Here is a 21,492-nt window from a genome sequence, read left to right on the forward strand (position 1 = left end):
CTGTGACCCATCCATGCGCTGCAGGGATTCACATATAAATAATAGATGCAGACAATCTATCGGCAGCTGTATCATCTGAGAGAGAAAACACTGTCATGCTATTAGATGAGCTAATGTGGAATGAAAAGCACACAATGACTTAGAGGGGATAGCTGCACAGGGTTAAACGCTGAGCAAATTAAATCCACAGAAAATCTGTGTTCCTCCTGCCTGTGTCTGGAACTTTTAAACATGAAAGGATTCTTTAAAACGCTCCTTTTAAATGGCTGTCCTGTTGAGTGAGACCCCTGACACAGCATTGGCATGGTGAACATGATTGCCGTGGTTCTCTGTGGAATATTCAAACGGTGCTTTATAAAGCCTGGAGTATGGGTCATAACACTGTGATTGTTCCTAACTACTGCAGGTGCAATGCACAGGCAGGGTCATATCTCAGTCGTTAACGAATCTCTGGAGCGGCCCTGTGCCATTAGAGTGATGCGGACGGCACATTCCCTGCAATTTAGTACCAGTAACTGATGAGGGTCACGCCAGGTCACTTTCAATTTCCACTCGGAGAGGAGAAAAATGGAAACAACTCATTTGCACAAATTTGAATAATTCGCTCACTCAGAAAAGAAAAAAAAGAGAAGAAAATATGCTGGGATGATGAGTGAGAAAGAGAGGATAAAGAAAGAACAAAGACGGGGAAGGAGGACACTGTTGCACCTTGCACAATAATGATCCACAGCACCTTGGATCGGCTTGCATAAAGACTAATGATGAATACGACAGAGGATATGAATCCAGATGCAGGAATAAAGCAGCCTTTTCTCTCTGCAGTCTCACATGGGAGTCTCCGTAGTGAGCTTTTAAACTTCTCATAAATGTATTAAGATTGCACCGGGCCATGAAACAGCTGTAGACAATTAATCTTCTGCAAATCTTATCTGAGGAATTGGTTTCTGCAAAGTAACATCTGCTGCTAGAGGTGATTATTCATGGGCAACGCACATCCGCCACACTTTTATGCATAGGGCGCGATCATTGCCATTGAAGTAAAAATTTATAGTTTTCCCTGTTCAGTAAAAATAACATTCAGCAGCATTAAAACGTCATCCATCAACATTGTCCTGGGGCCCCTGGCCATCCCAGGCAGAGAAATTAAAAAGTATTCATTTTGCTTAGAAGTTGTAAAGCGTGCTGCTCCGCTGAGCAGATATTTGCAGCACTGCTTTAAAGAATAACATTGCAGCAGTGGAGTTGTGGATTATGGTGCTGGAGGAAAAAGAGAGCTGAATTCTCCCAAACCCCTGAGAGACCTTTATGAACATAAGAGCCATGTAGGGTCACATTCTGTAAGTCTACAGTTTTATTATACGCTCAATTAAATATTCATTTTCTGTAACTATAATAATTGTTTAAATCAGGGGAAAATGTCATTCACACAATTGCTGGGATGGAAAGGATTAAAATATTAGTTTGGGGGGACTAGCCCTTTATCCGATTTTTGTTGTTGTTCATTTGCTGTTTTTCCTACTGTAGCTATGCAGTCATGTGCAATCCCGCTAGCTATTATTACATTGTGTTTATTTGTAAAGGAATAACTAAGTTGCATTACTGCATGTATTGAGATCCCAAGGCACCATCGTTATTTTCTCCCTATTAATTCCATCCTCATTGTGTCTTCTTCATTTCCCAACTGTCGCAATCTCACAGAGAGCAATATTATTTACAATATAGGCTGTCGCCTGGAGCCAAGCCAAATGCAATCTTAATAGGAATTTGATCATCGGTAACTTTGGCTGCGTGTCAATTAGTTTGTTTTTTAACACAGCAAAGCAAACAATATGTCCGCCCTCAATTCTTTTGACTAGTTTTGACTTTTTGGGGAAGACAAAGGGAAAGGTGGAGACGTCTGTGAAAGGTTACACACACAAATACAAAATGTCCAGAGGAATTGGGAATTGCATAAATCAAGTGTATATGAATACAGTATATGCTGCTTGTCAAAATGAATTAAATGTAGTTTAGGATCAGATCCAGAATCAGGTCTAAATCTACTTCTGAATACTGGTCTACCACAGGCCATGACGCTTGTAGGTACACAAAGGCTCTGTACGTCCATGTATTCCATAACACAGTCATTCATCAAAGGCACTCAATTATTCCCTGCAAATCAAAGCCCTCTCGCTCTACGCCATGCCTGCAATGGAAAAGCCATCTGAGAAGTGTGAAGAGTTCCGTCAGACTGAGCTACCTGCCTGGTCGTCGGTCCACATTACAGCTCTGTGGAGGAGATGATGTTTAAACCTGAACATGTATTGTTCACTGTGACATGCTCAATTTATCATTAGTTGTGAAAGAGAGAACGGATGAGTACACTTTCAATTTAGTTCCATTGCTTTCTTCATTCATCATATCCTCCCTCATCATCCATCATCCCCCGCCCCTTTGATTTGTACAAAAACACACTTTCATAAATGTAACGCAATTAATCATCAAGGCTAAGATAATTTTATATTAACGGAGCAATACATTTATATGATTTTTTCTTTGATGAACTTGCGCCACAGTGAGTTTCATTGAATCCCATTCTTAGATTAGATCGTCTCCTTTACTCAGTGAGCATGAAAGTGAGGGGTATCATTTCTGTCTAGGTTTATGTACATTTCCCAGAGAACGGTATCGGTCTGCCTTCAGCACCCACTGGCCATGCCTTTTATCCTCTTATAACAAGTCCTAAGAAATTGAAAAAGTTGCTGCAATAGATAGGAGGTGACCTGGAAACAAAAGCAATCAGAGGGAGGGGAGACGCAGAGAGCCACTGCCAGCCTCCACCACGCTCCACGTTCAAGGTGAAATTCTGCTACTCTGTCAATAAAAGAAGAAACACCTTTTGAGGCACAGGGCCGAGGGCAAAGTGTAGTCTGCAATTACACACCTTCATGTACCTCACCAAAGGACATTTTTCATGTAGCTCACCGTTTTTTAGTTTCCCTCCCAACACAATGCATTTTCTATTTTGTCAAAACAGAGAGAAAAAGGTCTGTGGACTCTCTAATCTGTGTTGTAGGCTGTGATGAAAATGAGTGGGCTCACCAAAACTTGCCTTCACTGTGAAAGCTTTTTAAACTTTCTATTCATGGTCATGATATTGCTATAAGATTACATATTTTCCTTACAAAATATGGATATACTACTGTACAAATTATCGTACAACAAAATAAAAGTCCCTCAAGCCAACCATACAATCTAGTCGAAAAGATTCCTTTCAGCATTTGATGATAACTAGATAAGAGCATAATTATTTCTCAAACGAAATTATCTCGAATTTAACCACAAATCAATCAGCTCTCCACTTGAAGAACTTCAGACTCCATTGTAGCTCAATCAAAAAAAATCAATGTGGACCAATTATAGCCTGTTTCATTAGTGTATGCAAATCAGGCAGGATCTTGAAAGAGCTGGTCTTATGTTTCCCCCTCCTGGCCACCAAGTCACTTTATAGGGGGAATGAACACACACACATTCTCATGCACACTCACACACTAAAAACAGAAAATGGAAATTCTTGAAACTTTGCACAAACTTTGTTGGAGATGTTTTCTTTTCATACTTTGTTTTGTGCTGTTTGTTGAGAACCAGCATGTGATAATGCTGCGTGTCTGTCTATGGGAGGCTTGCTTTGACCTGCGTTAATCCTGATTTGGTCCTGGCTCAGTGTGACATGTCATAGCATCACGCTCACCCTGTGACTGGAGCGACAGTCCAGTCTGGGGCCATGCCTGGGAACAGCAGACACACTGCTCACAGAATTCAAGCATCGCACACTTGTCTCATTGTATTATTTATCTGCCAAACAGACAGACATCCTTCATCCCGTTCCAATTGCAGCTCTGTTTTATAGTCAGGCATTCGCTGGAGCTGTGAACAAAAATAATACAAATTATGATTTTCTTGCAACAAAACATATAATATTTGATAACTATCAGTCTGATTCATTATGTGATGAAATAAAGCAGGTACTGGATCAATGGTAATTTTCTTTTCCTTTCTTATGAAGTCAAGTGATTAACCAAGCGCACAATAAATTGGCTTGTTACTGAATAATTACAGAACTCAGAAGAGATTCAGTGTCATTGGATGAGATGTATGCAGTGGTAGATAGCTCATCCTGAGCCTCTCTCTGACTGATCTCTCTCAGTTAGAAGCACACAATCGGACGAAGCGGGATTGAAGCTACGGAGGACTGCTGGTGGAAGGACAGACAGCACAGGTTATCTATTCACACACCTCACCTCCAGCTCATCAGGACACTCTGTCCATCCATGTACCTGACTGTTGTCTTTTGACTAAGCCCAAAACGCACAAAGGGGGAGCTTGTGATGAAATTGATGCAATAACATTAGGGAGGCACAGACCAAAAAAAATACTATTTTTATTGAGGTGCATCATGGGGCTGTAGAATGAATAGTCTTTCCTGACATTCTTCTCAATGTCTCTATATTGATTTCTGTCTGTGTACATTGAACCTCAACATCACATACATTAGCCTAGGAGTTCCACTCGAAGCACAGAAGGGATGGCAGAACAATGGTTTGAAAGACATTAAGCCCTAACTAATGGCAGGTCTTAGACAGAGCCAGAGTCATCTACCCTCCTGACTGGTCAAGATGCTCAGTTCCATGCAAACTGTGATTTAAAACAATGTCCTCCATGAACTACATTCTCCGGGAAAAATGATTCAATTTGGCATTTTATTCATATTTACTGAGTGTACCTGCATTACATTTGTATAGATCACTTTGGAGTAAAAGTGAAATGGAGAAAATCGAATCAACATATTGAGACATACCGGGCAGTTGTATGGAGTCTCCAGTCATACAGGCCCTGCAGGGGTCACTCCCATGCCTTTTATGATGTCCCTTTGAAATCTATCTGAATCACATTAAATTGGATATAAAGATGTGCAGACACATACATCACAGTAAATGGTGTGGTGGAGCATCGCTCGCCAAGAGTCCCACCTCAACAATCGGGTTATAAAATCGGCTTTAGATCCGATTAATAATTCACAATCCTGTTAGAAGAGAACAAACATTTCTGTTCAAGCAATTTAAGTTGCGGGATTGTTATTATAGCCGGGTGCTTGAGCCGGGCTGGGAGATGGTCTCGGTGTGGGTCTGCGACCGAGGAGAGGCTGTGAAATTTAAGCTGGCTCCAGCTCACCGTGTGCGGAAGAATAACTCAATGCTATTTCACAGTCTCTGCTTTCTTTATTAAAGCACCGTCACAGTAAACATGTCTTACCCACGCTTATCTCTGCAGCCATTTTATTTGGGATCAAGAGTACGTCCTTGTCCCAAAAGGATGACCTTGGTTAGATGATAGTTGTTATATTGTTAGATGTATACAGGATCTTAGTCAAATAAGCCTGTAATATTACCACACAGTTAACAATCATTCCCATCTTCCTTTCACAAAGTAACAGAACCGGAATGTCGTATTTTTACACACCAAGACCTCAGCTTATTTAGTAATCATTGTCATTAATATGAACATTTTACATTTGTATAGAAAATTTATGAAATTAAATATTTGTTTCTGGCTATTTGTGTTTTGTATGAGTTTTTGGAGTGTAAATCTAAAAACAAAGCACTATGGTACACCAAATACAGTTTTAATCAGCCTTGATCTAACATGATTCCCACACCCCATACTATTCAACATAATAGCAGCAGCATTTCTTTAAAAAAAAATTAAAACTTTGGATTGTAAATGAGCTGTTGATATTTAGTCAAGGTAGTGAGATCTTTTTGTGTGAGTGGATCCTTCCGATCACGGACAGAGTAAGAGTTGGTGATGTGATTGTTATTTGTTTGAAAAACCTGACTCCTAGTGTTTTATATACGACATTACAAGCTGAATTGTACAACTCGCTCCAGACAGACACAACCTCTAATTAGCCTCTATAGGCGTTCCATTATACCTATACATCTAATCTTTTCAGATATACAAAAATGCTTAAGGGTTAGGCCAGGGGAAGTGGTTTTCAGGACTGGGCCAAAATGTAGATTTCATAACATTTAAGATTTTAAGTAAAGCAACAATAAACCCAGTCTTAAAATAAATAAATCAGACTTTGATCAAAGCACCTCCAAAACATGAATGTATATATTGTTTATATGGGGTTAGGGGTTGTATTGTAGGGAGCATAATGTAACATAAGAGGCACAAACTGTACAAAGTAATAATAATACTAGTACAAACTCTGGGTCAATGTAAACACATTCTTCGATTATGGTGAGTTTAGTTAGATGGCAATCAGAAAACGTAGTATTACTGTAACATTAGAGATCATTTTATACCATAGTACTACTTGCAGTGAAGTTTGAAATGTTTATGGCTCTAAACAATAGGTAATTGCGCAGTCTTTAAAATAAGGCATTTCATGCATTAAAAGTTGATACATATTGTGTATCAGATTCAGATATCAATCTATACTCTATTCACCACACAACTATGATGAATATAAAACAAATGCCTTTGATTTGCAATAAATCCAGTCCATATGCATTGTAGTGTGTAAAATACTTTGTCCACAGTGTTAATTCATTGTCTCCTGGTGCTCTCTGTGTGAGGCTCTTGGGAGTTTCTACCTTTCTTCCCCATAACCATACTGCTGTACATCTTCTGTTGCTGCTCTTTAAATGCCTCTTTCACCTTGGCTCTCTTCAAACTCCCATCCCTGTAGAGAGACACAGAGGACACTGCAGGTCACCTAACACGGCTGACAATAACCTACAACCCATTATTGTGGAATAGTTTGGTTCACAGCACATTTTCTTCTGATTCCAGAACTCTATTACGATAAAATGGCATGTTTTAGAAGGATCTTTAGTGAGATTCAAGGACGTTTACTGAAAGTTTCCTTACCACGCCATGTCCAATAGCCCTCCCTGATGTGCGATAGCAGACTTCACTCTGTTGGCAAACTGGGCAGCATCTTCCCCTTCCTGTCCAAAGCGGCAATAAAGAGGGATATGATTAATAAACATATAGAGAGGTCTTTGAGGGGTCTTATGTGTCTATGGCCATGGGGGTAGGAGGTGTGTGCACTCTGTAAGGGTTTGTGAAGAAAACACTACATCAAGTCCAATCTGTTGGTCATGGGAGGGAGTAGCTGGCAGTAATACAGCATACACAGTGTGACAACCTACCCGTCTGGTCATGGGGGGCAGGTACCACACGTTGACCACGATGGCCCAGCTGGTCATCATTCTCAGCAGGTAGTTCACCATGTTGTACTTGGCACTGTTCCAGAAGGCATCTCCAAAACGAGGGTCATACTAACAGGGAAGGACAGAAAGGAGATTTTAACAATTATAAATCAAAAGGCTGACAAAGTCAACACGTAGCATGGCCAATATGATGCCAACTTGATGATGTACTCATATAATAAGTGTTCAGTGACATGCTGCTTGATGGAGGAGCAGGGGTTAGAGAACACAAGGGGCTTTCAGACATTCAGATTGCAGCCAGTACCTTGATTGCGACTGGGTATATAGTCCCTCCAATCTCAAAGCTTCCCTTCTTGAACATCATGACTGATGTGTTGTTGATGCAGGTTCCTGTAAGAGGGACCAGAAAGGTCATGAGACCACCACAACCACAATGTCCAGTGGTGTTAGGCTCTATTCCAATTCAACTCAGTCAATTCAGGAAGTAAACTGCAATCCCTTATCGAAAAGTAATGAGGAAAATTGGAATTTGAGTTTACCTCATGCATTGACTGAATTGAAATGGAATTGACCCCAATCACAACTTCTCTCCAGACTGCAGCAGAGGAAAGACCAGACAGTCCAAGTATAGAGACTTACCCTCAGGGAAGATCAAGATGGGTAGATTGGTTTTAGCTGCAACATGAGCCCTCAATCTGGGAGAGGATGGATGGGGGCAGATCAATAACCAGGACAAATAACCAGGACAACACTAATCATGATGAAAACAATATATAGCAGATAGGATGATTGAGTGGCTGTAATGGCAATGTACTGTATATCGTCATACAATCAATATATGCACCATCAACATCGGCATGCGATTCATTTACTTTTCAGAAGAAACTGAGTAAATGTTTAGATGAAAAAGACATCTCCTGCTGTCTTTTCCCATTTACTTGCTGTCTCACCTACTGGTAACAGCATTTCGGTCTCTCATCTCCGACCTCTCGAACCAGACGTGGGGGCAGGACTTCACCATTGACCTCTGGATGACCCCCATCAGCCCACCGTGACTTTGACCCACCTGGGAATAATACCAGACACAGAGAGCATGACAACTCTAGCCTGCTAAGAACCAAAAGTGATGGATGAGATATCAAATATCAGTGATATGTTGACCAATGTTTATGTTACCCACCATAGCGTAGCATCCATCATTGGCCAAAATGACAATGTCAATAGGCGAGGTGTGGTTTGCTACGCATATTCCTCCTTTTTGTGGTTTATTCTCTCTGTAAAAAATAAGCATTTATTTCAATGACATTGAAAATGTTGATACTAACATTACTACCTAAATGTATTTCTAAGTAGTTTGTCTGGATACTAACTTGTTGTGGTATTGGATGGTGGCAGAGAGGCCTCTGGCACAGATCCTGTAGCACATCAGATGGACTAATTCACTTAGCCAGTTCTTCAATCTAGAACACAAGAGCAATGTAAGGTAACAGCCAGGGATATTCTATTTTCTCAAGCAATGTACCAACTCTCGAGCTAGCTGGCTCGTTGAGAGATAGGAACATTCAATCTTCCTATCACCACAATTTATGAAAGTTCTACAACGTACTCTAAAAACTCAGTAGTGTACTACATCGTAATTACCTCTTGTTAGATAGAAATCCCACCAAAGTTGTCCCAATCACCAGCCAGGTCAACCCAATGATTGCCAGGGTTATCCTGAACGGAAGAAGGAATCACATGTTGAAAAAGAGCCTATAGAAATGTAAACGTATACCATTCTACTATGGATCACATCATATTGAGTACATGATCGGTTGACATAAACTGAACTGAAATGGTAGGACACTGGCAGGACTGGAGAAGAGGTCAAGAAGGGCAGGTCAGACCCACCTGAGAGGGAAAAGGACACAGTAACGTATGATCACGCCCAGTCCCCAGATGATGGTGAGTCGCAGGCTGATGTAGTGGAAGTTGTGGTTGGTGCGGGTCAGGAGGTTCCAAGAGACAAGCTCCTCAGAGGAGAAGCGCTGAGTCACCTGGTCGTCCACGATGCTCTCCAGGCCCTTTATGTAGAAGTAGAATGAGTCGCTCAGTGCAAACTCTCCCCTCGATATGGACTGGGTACGATACCGACGCAGCTCCCCCATCTCCTGTTCCATGGAGCCCCCCTCCCTCTGGATGAGTCCTGGCCAAAGAAGAGGAGACAACAGAGATTATTAACTGAGTGGTTTACAGTACGTTATACCTGTGGGTTTAGTCAATACCTAGCGATTTAGGACATAAAATAGAGAGGTGTAAGGAAGGGCAAGGATAGTATAAGTGTACCTACTGATTGTAGTACCTATCTATCTATGATATCCCAGAGAGGGTAAAGCTGATGAGGAATGAAATGGAGGACTGTTGTGGCATAGCCGATCAGTACTAGGCCTGTCAGTACCAGGTACCACTGAGAGCACAGAGCAGAGAGCTCCCATTCCTTTTCTTCATACACAGCAGCACTGTATTTTGCCCAGTTTCAGTAAAACACTTCCCTTGTGCCATGATTATACAGTAATACAAGCTTAATTATTATGTTCACAGACAATGAGTTATAGACGAAAGGAGCAAACATGGTGGATTTTGTAATCTTTGCTAAATGATTTGCTAAATCTTATTGCACAACATCATGGTGGTGACTTGTCCTTCCTGTGTTTCATAAAAAATAAAAGCCTCTGTACTTTTTGAAGTTGCCTGTCACATCAGATTTACAATACCAATTTTTGTGACCAACAGATGATTGACTGTTAATTCAACAACATTGGAATTCTAGATAAACAATTTATAGACACCACAAAAAGTCCCCAGTACAAAGCCTGACACAAAACCGATCTATTGGAATCTTCAATGCGGTTATAAAATAGCATGTGATATACATGTCCAATAAGTATAAGTATTTAACACAATATAGGGCAAATGGTATCATAAAGTTAGCAGAGGATGGTGAAGTGACGTCTTTCAAACGTTTATTTCCAGAAAGAGCAGATGAAGGTGGCACACAGTATTTCACAGCATATGGGTCGAAGGTTAGGCTACACAGAGAGAGTGAGTTTTCTGCCTGAAGTTACGCAATCCTCAATTGCATCATCAGAGTGGGACAGGGTTGCTCCAATCTGCACCCACAAATCAGCCACAGGAGCTGAGTTGACCAATCACAAGCCCCTACACTGACACGCAGTCACATATGCAGGGTACACTCCTTCCAGACCGAGCTGAATTCAATACCTCATACTACAGAACACTTTGTTATGAGAGCAGAATTAGGGTTGCAAATTTACGAAAGCTGCCGGAATCTTGGGTAATTAACTGAAAATCTATGTCAATCTATTGTAACTTTGGTCATTTATACTTAAAAAAAAAAAATGTATTCATAGTAAAAATGTTTTATATTCATGTCCATATACAGTACCAGTCAAAAGTTTAGACACACCCACTCATTCAAGGGTTTTGCTTATTTTTTTATTACTATTATCTACATGTAGAATAATAGTGAAGACATCAAAACTATGAAATAACACATATGGAATCATGCCGTAAGCAAAAAAGTGTTAAACAAATCAAAATATATTTTAGATTCTTCAAAGTAGCCACCCTTTGCCTTGATGACAGCTTTGCACATTCTTGGCATCCTCTCAACCAGCTGCATGAGGTAGTCACCTAGAATGCATTTAAATTAAAACGTGTGCCTTTAAGTTAATTTGTGGAATTTCTTTCCTTAATGCATTTGAGCCAATCAGTTGACAGCTTTGCACACTCTTGGCATTCTCTCAACCAGCTTCACCTGGAATGCTTTTTCATAAGTCTTGAAGGAGTTCCCACATATGCTGAGCACTTGTTGGCTGCTTTTCCTTCATTCTGCGGTCCAACTCATCCAAAACCATCTCAATTGGGTTGAGGTTGGGTGATTGTGGCGGCCAGGTCATCCAACGCAGCACTCCATCCCTCTCTTTCTTGGTCAAAAAGCGGACTCCAATCAAGTTGTAGAAACATCAAGGATGATCAATGGAAACAGGATGCACCTGAGCTCAATTTCGAATCTCATAGATAAGGGTCTGAACACTTATGTAAAAAAAAAATGTTTTTGCTTTGTAATTATGGGGTATTGTGTGTAGATTGATGTGGGGGAAAAAGTAATTCAATCCATTTTAGAATAAGGCTGTAACGTAACAAACTTTGGAAAAAGTCATGGGGTCTGAATACTCTCTGAATGCACTGTAGACCCATCATCAGAGATGTTAAAGGCCAATCATGGTAAATCCGTCGTCTGCATTGGCCGTGTAGCATTTACTGTGAGGGAATTCATACCTCTTGCACTTCGCGGAGCAGCGCAGGGCTGTTGAGTAGAGCTGATGAGATGGAAGTTGTCAAGGAAGTGAGTTTGAGTTTATACAGGACCTCCCGCCTTCACAATTGCGTCACACTCTCCATACAGAGCCTCCAACCATTTTTTTGGATCAAGCATAAATTTGCTGCAGGTGTGGTTCAACTTTGAGCACCATTCAGCATATCTCTTGAACGTTTTGGCATTCAGATCCAACAGGACACTTTCTGAGCACCTATACAATGGGCAAGTATGTATGGAAGGTTTTGTTCAAATCAGGGGTGATGTCAAAAAGTGATTGCTCTGCTACAAACCATCAGAACTCAATTCAACTTACTGGATGAACAGTTGAAGTTGGAAGTTTACATACATCTTAGCCAAATACATTTAAACTCAGTTTTTCACAATTCCTGACATTTAATCCTAGTAAGAATTCCCTGTCTTAGGTCAGTTAGGATCACCACTTTATTTTAAGAATGTGAAATGTCAGAATAATAATAGAGAGAATGATTTATTTCAGCTTTTATTTCTTTCATCACATTCCCAGTGGGTCAGAAGTTTACATACACTCAATTAGTATTTGGCATTGCCTTTAAATTGTTTAACTTCGGTCAAACGTTTAGGGTAGCCTTCCACAAGCTTCCCACAATAAGTTGGGTGAATTTTGGCCAATTCCTCCTGACAGAGCTGGGGTAACGGAGTCAGGTTTGTAGGCCTCCTTACTCACATACTCTTTTTCAGTTCTGCCCACAACTGTTCTATAGGATTGAGGTCTGGGCTTTGTGATGGCCACTCCAATACCTTGACTTTGTTGTCCTTAAGCCATTTTGCCACAACTTTGGAAGTATGCCTGGGGTCATTGTCCATTTGGAAGACCCATTTGTGACCAAGCTTTAACTTCCAGACTGATGTCTTGAGATGTTGCTTCAATATGTCCACCTAATTTTCCTTCCTCATGATGCCATCTATTTTGTGAAGTGCACCAGTCCCTCCTGCAGCAAAGTACCCCCACAACATGATGCTGCCACCCCCATGCTTCACGGTTGGGATTGTGTTCTTCGGCATGCAAGCCTCCCCCCTTTTCCTCCTAAGGAAAATTGCCCAGCGACAGCCCCGAAACCTGAAGGATCTGGAGAAGGTCTGTATGGAGGAGTGGGCCAAAATCCCTGCTGCAGTGTGTGCAAACCTGGTCAAGAACTACAGGAAACGTATGATCTCTGTAATTGCAAACAAAGGTTTCTGTACCAAATATTAAGTTCTGCTTTTCTGATGTATCAAATACTTAAGTCATGCAATAAAATGCAAATTAATTACTTAAAAATCATACAATGTGATTTTCTGGATTTTTGTTTTAGATTCCGTCTCTCACAGTTGAAGTGTACCTATGATAAAAATGACAGACCTCTACATGCTTTGTAAGTAGGAAAACCTGCAAAATCGGCAGTGTATCAAATACTTGTTCTCCCCACTGTACATATACCCTTAGTATATACCCGTAGTATATACATATACCCATAGTATATACTGTCTATGCACACTAGGTAAGACCTGGGCGGACCACCCCCTGTATTTTGGTTAGTGCACCAGGTAGTGCTAGTTAGGTAAGTAGTGGGTAGGCAGGTAAGGTAGGAAGGGGCTTTGATATTTACTTTCTTTGCTTTGGTTCCATCCAGCCCCTTTCCCCCAAAATGACCGTGTGACGGAATAAATTCCCTGTAAACGGTAATTCCCTGTAAATGGTAATTCTCTGCCTTGTGTCATCCTTACTCGCACCTACAATCCCATACCTCTTTCACTCCACGGGGAGTTGAGTTGTAGCAGGGTGTTGCGTTCCCTCTTCCTAGAGGCGTACGTAACAGTAACCTTCCGACTTCAACTGCATAATAACATTATACCTGTGTAATTAATAATTACTACAGGGTTATTCACATTTCAGTTAGGGGCAAATACAGACTAAAAGGTATTGATTCAAATGGTGACATTCAGCATAGCGAAGAAAACATAGAAAATAATTCCTTCGCGCAAAAGTTAATGAAGAACATAAAGATTACAGTTTTATAGTCATCCACAATAAGTTAAACAGACAGGGTCTCACCGCTCTGGCGCTGCACATCCTTTCCAACTACTTCGCTAAAAACCGCTCTGCTCTCACAGGAAAAAAAACTGCTGCTCCGAATTAGCTCCATTCATTAAAATCACAATTTAACCAACCCCATCTACTTTTTGGGACTACCTGGACCTACCTTTTGGTTTTGAAGTATTGAAACCAAAACCAAAAGTATTTTGATAAACATGAAAAGCTGAATGTAAGAAGTGCTCATCATTTCAAATAGGTTATATGTTGTACTAAACAGCATATAAACACTAAATAGGTCAGGAGCAGGACAGGGAGCCTAAGAAACAACGAAAATCAATTATTTAGGCTATATTATTTCAAGGCTATAGTCTACAAAGAAATACATTGTGAGGCATTTGCGATTGCGGCCCTAGGCTGGTAGGGACATAAACGCTCAGCATTTAAACAACATTTCATTGTATTAAATCATTATATTATCAGTCTATAAATTGTGCATATAGGCTGTAACTTACTTAGAATTAAATAGAAATTCAACGAAAAACGCTTTATAAGGCTCAGTGAGTGCCTTTGAATTCGAGTTTGGCCAGAGTCTGTGGCTTCAGGCTCATGCGATGGTGCTTGGAGAGCAGGCCAGGAGCAGAGAATATCCTTTCCCCGCTTGCAGAGCCACTGGGGATGCTAAACACCCTTCGGGCCACTCTTGCCATGCTGGGCAGAGAAGCATTTTTTATTTTTTCCCCCCCTATAGGTAGGTCTAAAGGTTTTTTGGCAAAATAACACAATCAAAACGGAAAGCTCCTTGAAGGTGGGAATATGCCAGGCCTATTGGGCCAAAATCAATTATGGTCTATAGTATAGATAATGAAACAAAAATGAACTAAACTTTGAAGAGATCAGATTTTTTGTTTATAAAAACTTTGCTACAATGGCACATAGTACGTACCCCATCATGCTTTCGGGATATGTGTCTTCTCAGATTCCACAATGATTCTTTAGTTGTGGACACTACATCACCGCACTCCCTCTCTTGCTCTTGGTCCTCATCTTTGTAAGTCACCTTGATTTTGCACCTGTGTGTTTTATCAGTTACTTTAGCGAACTCCATGACAGTAGCTAAAGCAAGGGGCTATAGGAACACACAAGTAGACTACAAATGCATGCTGGGCAGAGCACGCCCCGAGCTCGTGAAGTGAGCGCTACTGGAGTGAAGTTGGAGCGGCAGAGAAGTCCGACGCTCCAGCCTTTGGGAATCTCGTTCCGCGCTCCAGTCAAATTGGGCACGTTCCGCTCCAGCTCCGCTCACATACACTTCTCCAGACCAGTACAAACCTCAGCATGAACTCATTGATGGGTAATGAGTGTAAAGTCACTCACCAAAGGGTAGAGGAGCAGGCACTGACAGAGTGGGTTGTTCCCTGTGTCCTCTCTCGATCCGCAGGGTGGCCCACTGCCCAGACAACAGAGTTATTTTCAGTTGACCTCTCACACAATACTTTCTACATATTGCCTTTTAATTGCCTAACTGCCCTTGCGCCCCACTTTGCACATTAACTATGTCTGTCTGCTCTAAAGGGTCAGGGAGCAACATGAATACAATCCTACACAATAATAGTGAATATAGCCTACAGTAGCCTGAATTTGATCAGATTAATAGATTGACAAAAACTATTTTGGTTTTCATAAATCATCTGTTTTCCAACAAATAATATTCCGTTACGTGAACAAAATCACATAATTCGCTATTACATGCTATTCAAGGTTATGTTTGATGAAAATGTTTTAGAATAAAATAATAAATTGTGAGCTATTCTGGAATTCCAGAATTTGAGCTCTTCCGGAATTTCCAGCAGTTTACATTTTAGTCATTCAGCAGACGCTCTTATCCAGAACCATTTACAGTAGTGAGCGCATACATTTTTTCATACTTTTTCGTCGAGTTTTCGTACAGTTACCTCCAGTATTTTGACCAGGATCTGAATGTAGACAGAAGTGACTCCCAGTGAGAGGCCAAACATGGCAGGTATCATGATGAACCCAATCATCACGGAGAACCACACCGGCAGCAACACAACCGCTATACTCCACAGGCCCTCCATCCCTCCCCCACACAGATCTGTCATCCACTGGTATGGCACATTGGGGTCAAGTTACCTGCAGAACAGACACAACAAATAGCTACTCACTTCAAGTAAGCATTGCATTCTGGTTGTAGAAAGGAGACTACATTGACTGCATACGTTTTGTCGGCCCATTTTCAGAAAAGTATAACTTGGCCCTATGTAAACATGGTTTTGAAACAGGATATCAACATCGCCTAGTTACAGCCAAGCCGAGAAAGAACCACTTGAAATAGTTTACTACGTTACTGAGCCTACCATATCCGAGTTTGACTGCAGAACATGAAACGTTTCAAAATGTATCAAGAGTAATAGCAAACCTTGGAAGACCTCTTCGTTGTCTTAGAGAGTTTTCCATTCTGGACCTTCCTGAAACGGTAGCTAGTATAGTCAGACACAGGACTGTACGCAAAGTTCTGTTGTACAAATAAATACCCTCCCCCACTGGCGAGTTTCTTGAAAGAAGTTGACCTCTCGTGCACATTCAGCTGCGCAGCAAGAGTGCATCCGCGTGCCATTGCAGAGGATATGCGCTGTTTTTACGCAATCGAACACTATCCATGTTGCCTTCCTTGACAACGGGAGGCATGGCGGACTCAAACTCCTCTGTTCGCATCTCCGGATTTATTCTTGGTTCATTAATGTTTCAGCACTTTAACAGTGATTCTGATGTAGTAAGTAGTTAGCTAGATACATATGCTAATTCATGATTGGAAAAATATACAACATTAGCTGTGCACTTATTAATCAGGTTCGTCTACAGAAAATATGGGCAACTAACTTTGGCTAACTTTTTCTAACGCCACAACAGATAGGTCTGACCATATAACCTACTAATTCAGATGCTGGTTATTGCCAGGTTGTGTATTATATTTAACTAACCTCAGACATGTATGTGCCTCATTACATTTTACAGGAAGGTCTTATTCTTGGGGAGATCAAAGCTGAAGCGAGAAGCAACATCACTGATTCTCAAATCGACAACATACAGTTTGAGCATACAATAAGTGAGTCATCAGCTGTGCACTTGAATCATTAGAATGTCATCTTGGCTACAGTGTGAACTGACTGTTATCTCACCGTGGTTTCTGTTCCAGACATTCAGAAACATATATCATGTCGCAAGCTCAATAGGTAAACTGCAAAGATGAAAGGTTTCTTAAAATTGTGATTCAGCTGTGTGTGTATTGCAACAGTATTTGGACCATTTCTGCTAGCAGCATATCACTTCCAATAATAGTGTTTTTCTCCCCGCCCCAAAGCTTCTATAATAGTATAGGGGAGGTGAACCAGGATGAAGGCACCTTTTGTGAAATTAGAAGGAGTTAAGTGGAATAAGATACCTTGGTAATATTGCTGTCACAAATAGGGATATTTCAACTGAGTCCAGGGAGAAAAGGCACATTTGCCATTATGCAAGATGTTTGCATTTCTTTCCTATCTTGTTTGATAGCCAACAAAGCACACTTTTATTCAGCCTCTTCCTATTTAATAATAATGTATTCAACTTCTATAGCGCTTTCAATAATAGAAATCTCAAAGCGCTTCATAAGCAAAAAAAACAAGCAATGTATCATGACAGGTCAGGTCAACCAATAGCGGCCAAGTCTTTGAAAGCTGCATCCTCTGCAGATGTAGAGGGTCAGTTAATTCATGGCTTGAGCGCACTGAGGTACTACTGCATTCTTGAGCGTACGGAACTGGCCAGAAGATGGTAGATGATGCTGGTGGTGGAGTCTGCTGATGATCTTGTAGAGGGCGAGTCGGGGAACCAACCAACCTGCGCCATATAGACACTGGACTTCTCTTCTTCCACTCTGTGTAGTGTAGCGTCCACTTGGGTGATGCCTCAGCAGCTCTGGGCGGCAGAATGCTCACTACACAAAGTTCAGAATAGTAGCCAGTCGTCCTGACTGTGAGCCTCTGCCCCAGCACTGTATTCCTCCATCTCCCATTCCTGTTACACTTCAAGCAACTCCTCACATGATCTCAAAAGATCAGGAACTGGCAGCCAGGTGAAATAAAAAAAGCTGGTACAGTGCATTCGGAAACTATTCAGACCCCTTGACTTTTTCACATTTTGCAATGCTACAGCTTTATTCTAAAATTGATAGAATTGTTTTTTCCCCCCTCAATCTAGACACAATACCTACCGCATAATGACAACACAAAAACAAGTTGAATTTCTGTTTTTTATTTGTAATACATTTGCAAACATTTCTAAGCCTGTTTTCACTTTGTCATTATAGGGTATTGTGTGTAGATTGCTGAGATTTTAATTTTTTTTAATTTTTTAGAATAAGGCTGTAACGTAACAAAATGTGGAAAAGTCCAGGGGTCTGAATACTTTCCGAAGGCACTGTACGTGTTCAAATAAATGTTTCTAAAAAAACATTAGCCAGCTAGCTAGTCAAGCCAAAAAAAAAAAGTTTACCTGTCAGACAATGTGCAAATCCGTGGCTCAAAACCACCAGATATACAATAGAAAGTAATTGTCATAAAAAAAATAGATGTTGATTCTGAAAACAAATTAAATATGTACAAATGAACAGGAGCTCTCTGTCTATGCTGCTACCAGGGCAACTATCAACTTCAACTTTATTTGACTTTCCTATCCAGGAGAATGTGATTGTTTGGTATAAACAGCAGAGAAACACAGATCAACAAATGACCTTCAGAGAGCAAGTAGTCCATGAGAACCTGAAAAGAGCAGTCTCCAATCAGGAGCTGATCTTTCTGCTACTGACACCCAGTGAGGTCACATCATCAGGCTCCACTCACAAACTGGAGTATGCAGTCTACAGATCACATTGCAGGTCTGTACATTCACATTGTGATATCCTTCACACTGTATTTAATGAAACTGTTAGTGTTTTGCCATGGGATCTTTAGTGAGTGAGTGAGTGTATGTTTTTAAGGTCTGAACTCTGTGTTGCACTGTCTGAGTTGTCAATACCACAGCGTTCCTGTCCGGGTCAGCAACCTGGGTTTGTTGGAACAGCAGGACTACTGGAGACTGTCAGCATCTTGTTCATCAGTCAACTACAACCATGCTGTTTGGAAACACAGGTACTAGCTTTGCTGACCCCTGGGCCTTGGGTACTATTGACTTTGAAAAATGTAATCCGAGTGTGTTTGTCTGGTACCTGTATGACTAGTCTTACACTTTTCTATTTTGCTCTGTGTAGATATAGATTCTTATTCTTAGATGGATCCCTGCAGGTGGATGAGATAATGAAATGAACAACTCCTTGCAAGTCGAACTAAAGGTAAGTTGAACGGATAATGTAATGGATAATGAAAACAGAAAGGTAAAAACATACAAATGACTATGTACAACCATTGGTAAACATGATGGTGTCACCTGGGATTTCAGTTTATTTCTCTTCAGATGGCATGTATGAAAGTGGAGGAGAGTGAGCGATTGGTCGAGGAGCTGCTTGCAGAGGTTTTGTCTCTAAGGACTGTCAGTGAGAGGAAACAAGAGCAGAAAAAAAGTATGACAAACTTCTGCTGTTCTATTTATCAATTCTTGATTTCTGTTATTTTATCTTACTTTTTGAGTGTGTTAAGCATGTTTTGCTTACTTTTGTGTTCCCCAACTCAGATGGAGACTCCACTCCAGCCCAGTCTAAGGAGAATGTACTGCTCTGTGAGGCCATGAAGACACTGTTCCCTGGGGCAGCTCTACTCCAAGCACAGGCTCTAACCTTCCAGGGTTTCCCCGTGCCTGACTTCTGCTGCAACACTGACCATGGCATAGACATCACCACAACACTGCCTTTGATCCTGACTCATAGTCCCCAAAGCCAGGAAGGGGAGGCTTGGTAGAGGCGGAGGGACGTCCTGGAGAAAACATCCCCTCTGTGAATCATCTGACACGCCCAAGAGGAGGAAAAACATGCTGGAGGAGACTGAGGGGTCTTCATTGTCAGTCAGTGGGTCAGAGACTGAGGATGATTTGATACCAGCCAATCAAAACAGAAATAATTTAGACATGTCTAACAGAGGACAAAAATGTACCACTCAAAAATTATTACTTTGCATAAAAAGTAAGTGTATGGAGTATAGGAAAATCTGTGACATTCCCCTCAATTACTGAAAACGTATATTTAGGGATGCCTTCAATTTGCTTACTTTGGGGGTAACGTTTTAAATGTAAGAACTGTCCTTGAAATTAAGTGATATATACAGTACCAGTCAAAAGTTGACACACTCATTCCAGGGTTTTATTTGTACGATTTTCTACATTGTAGAATAATAGTGAAGACATCAAAACTATGAAATAACACACATGGAATCATGTAGTAACCAAAGTGTTAAATCAAAATAGATTTTGAGATTCTTCAAAGTAGCCACCCTTTGCCTTGAGAGCTATGCACACTCTTGGCATTCTCTTAACCAGCTGCATGAGGTAGTCACCTGGAATGCATTTAAATTAACAGGTGTGCCTTTAAGTTAATTTGTGGAATGTCTTTCCTTAATGCATTTGAGCCAATCAGTTGTGTTGTGAGGAGGTAGGGGTGGTATACAAAAAATAGCCATAATATGGACTTGCTCTTTTACCAAATAGGGCTAGAACAGCTCAAATAAGCAAAGAGAAACACCAGTTCATCATTACTTTAAGACATGAAGGTCAGTCAATGCGGAAAATTAAGAACTTTGAAAGTTTCTTCAAGTGTAGTCAAAAACCAAGCGCTATGATGAAACTGGCTATCATGAGGACTGCCACAGGAAGACCCAGAGTTACCTCTGCTGCAGAGGATAAGTTCATTAGTTAACTGCACTGCAGATTGCAGCCCAAATAAATGCTTCAGAGTTCAAGTAAGACAAATCTCAACAACTGTTCAGAGGAGACTGCGTGAATCATGGTTGATTGCTGCAAAGAAACCAGTACTAAAAGGACACCAATAAGGAGACTTGCTTGGGCCAAGAAACACGAGCAATGGACATTAGACCAGTGGAAATCTGTCCTTTGGTCTGATGAGTCCAAATTTGAGATTTTTGGTTCCAACCGCCGTGTCTTTGTGAGACGCTGAGTAGGTGAACGGATGATCTCTGCATCTGGTTCCCACGTGAAGCATGGAGGTGTGATGGTGCTTTGCTGGCAATTTATTTAGAATTCAAGGCACAGTTAACCAGCATGGCTACCACAGCAATACACCATCCCATCTGGTTTGTGCTTAGTGGGACAATCATGTTTTACAACAGGACAATAACGCAAAACACACCTCCAGGCTGGGTAAGGGCTATTTGACCAAGGAGAGCAATGGAGTGCAACATCAGATGACCTGGCCTCCACAATCACCCAACCTCAACCCAATTGAGATGGTTTGGGATGATTTGGACCGCAGAGTGAAGGAAAAGCAGCCAACAAGTGCTCAGCATATGTGGGAACTGCTTCAAGACTGTTGGAAAAGCATTCCTCGTGAAGGAGGTTGAGAGAATGCCAAGTGTGTGCAAAGCTGTCAAGGCAAAGGGTGGCTACTTTGAAGAATCTAAAATATAGTTTGATTTTTAACACTTTTATGTTACTACATGATTCCATGTGTTATTTCTAGTTGATGTCTTCACTATTATTCTACAATGTAGAAAATAGTGCAAATAAAGAAAAACCCTTGAATGAGTAGGTGTCCAAACTTGACTGGTACTGTATATAAAATAGTTCAAGCTGTAATTGAACTTATACAGAATTGCATTAAATTATTTTCACGTGTA

At 40.9% G+C, this 21,492-nt stretch overlaps 1 protein-coding gene and 1 pseudogene across 1 annotated transcript; one reads left to right on the forward strand and one right to left on the reverse strand.

Moving 5' to 3' along the window:
• Positions 1 to 5,646: 5,646 nt before the first annotated feature.
• gpat3 (glycerol-3-phosphate acyltransferase 3) lies at positions 5,647 to 16,237 on the reverse strand. The gene is made up of 13 exons (XM_038970258.1): positions 16,095 to 16,237; positions 15,610 to 15,808; positions 15,032 to 15,104; positions 9,114 to 9,408; positions 8,865 to 8,939; positions 8,594 to 8,683; positions 8,404 to 8,497; positions 8,174 to 8,289; positions 7,863 to 7,918; positions 7,528 to 7,613; positions 7,203 to 7,331; positions 6,919 to 6,998; positions 5,647 to 6,730 (listed from the first exon to the last, which is right to left on the reverse strand). Exons 2-13 carry the CDS (start codon positions 15,775 to 15,777, stop codon positions 6,595 to 6,597), a joined length of 1,398 nt encoding a protein of 465 aa, XP_038826186.1. The 5' UTR covers positions 15,778 to 15,808; positions 16,095 to 16,237; the 3' UTR covers positions 5,647 to 6,594.
• Positions 16,099 to 20,047, forward strand: LOC120025690 (annotated as a pseudogene).
• The last annotated feature ends 1,445 nt before the right edge of the window (positions 20,048 to 21,492 follow it).

Source organism: Salvelinus namaycush, chromosome 31 (genome assembly GCF_016432855.1).
Source record: "Salvelinus namaycush isolate Seneca chromosome 31, SaNama_1.0, whole genome shotgun sequence".
Taxonomy (NCBI): Eukaryota; Metazoa; Chordata; class Actinopteri; order Salmoniformes; family Salmonidae; genus Salvelinus; species Salvelinus namaycush.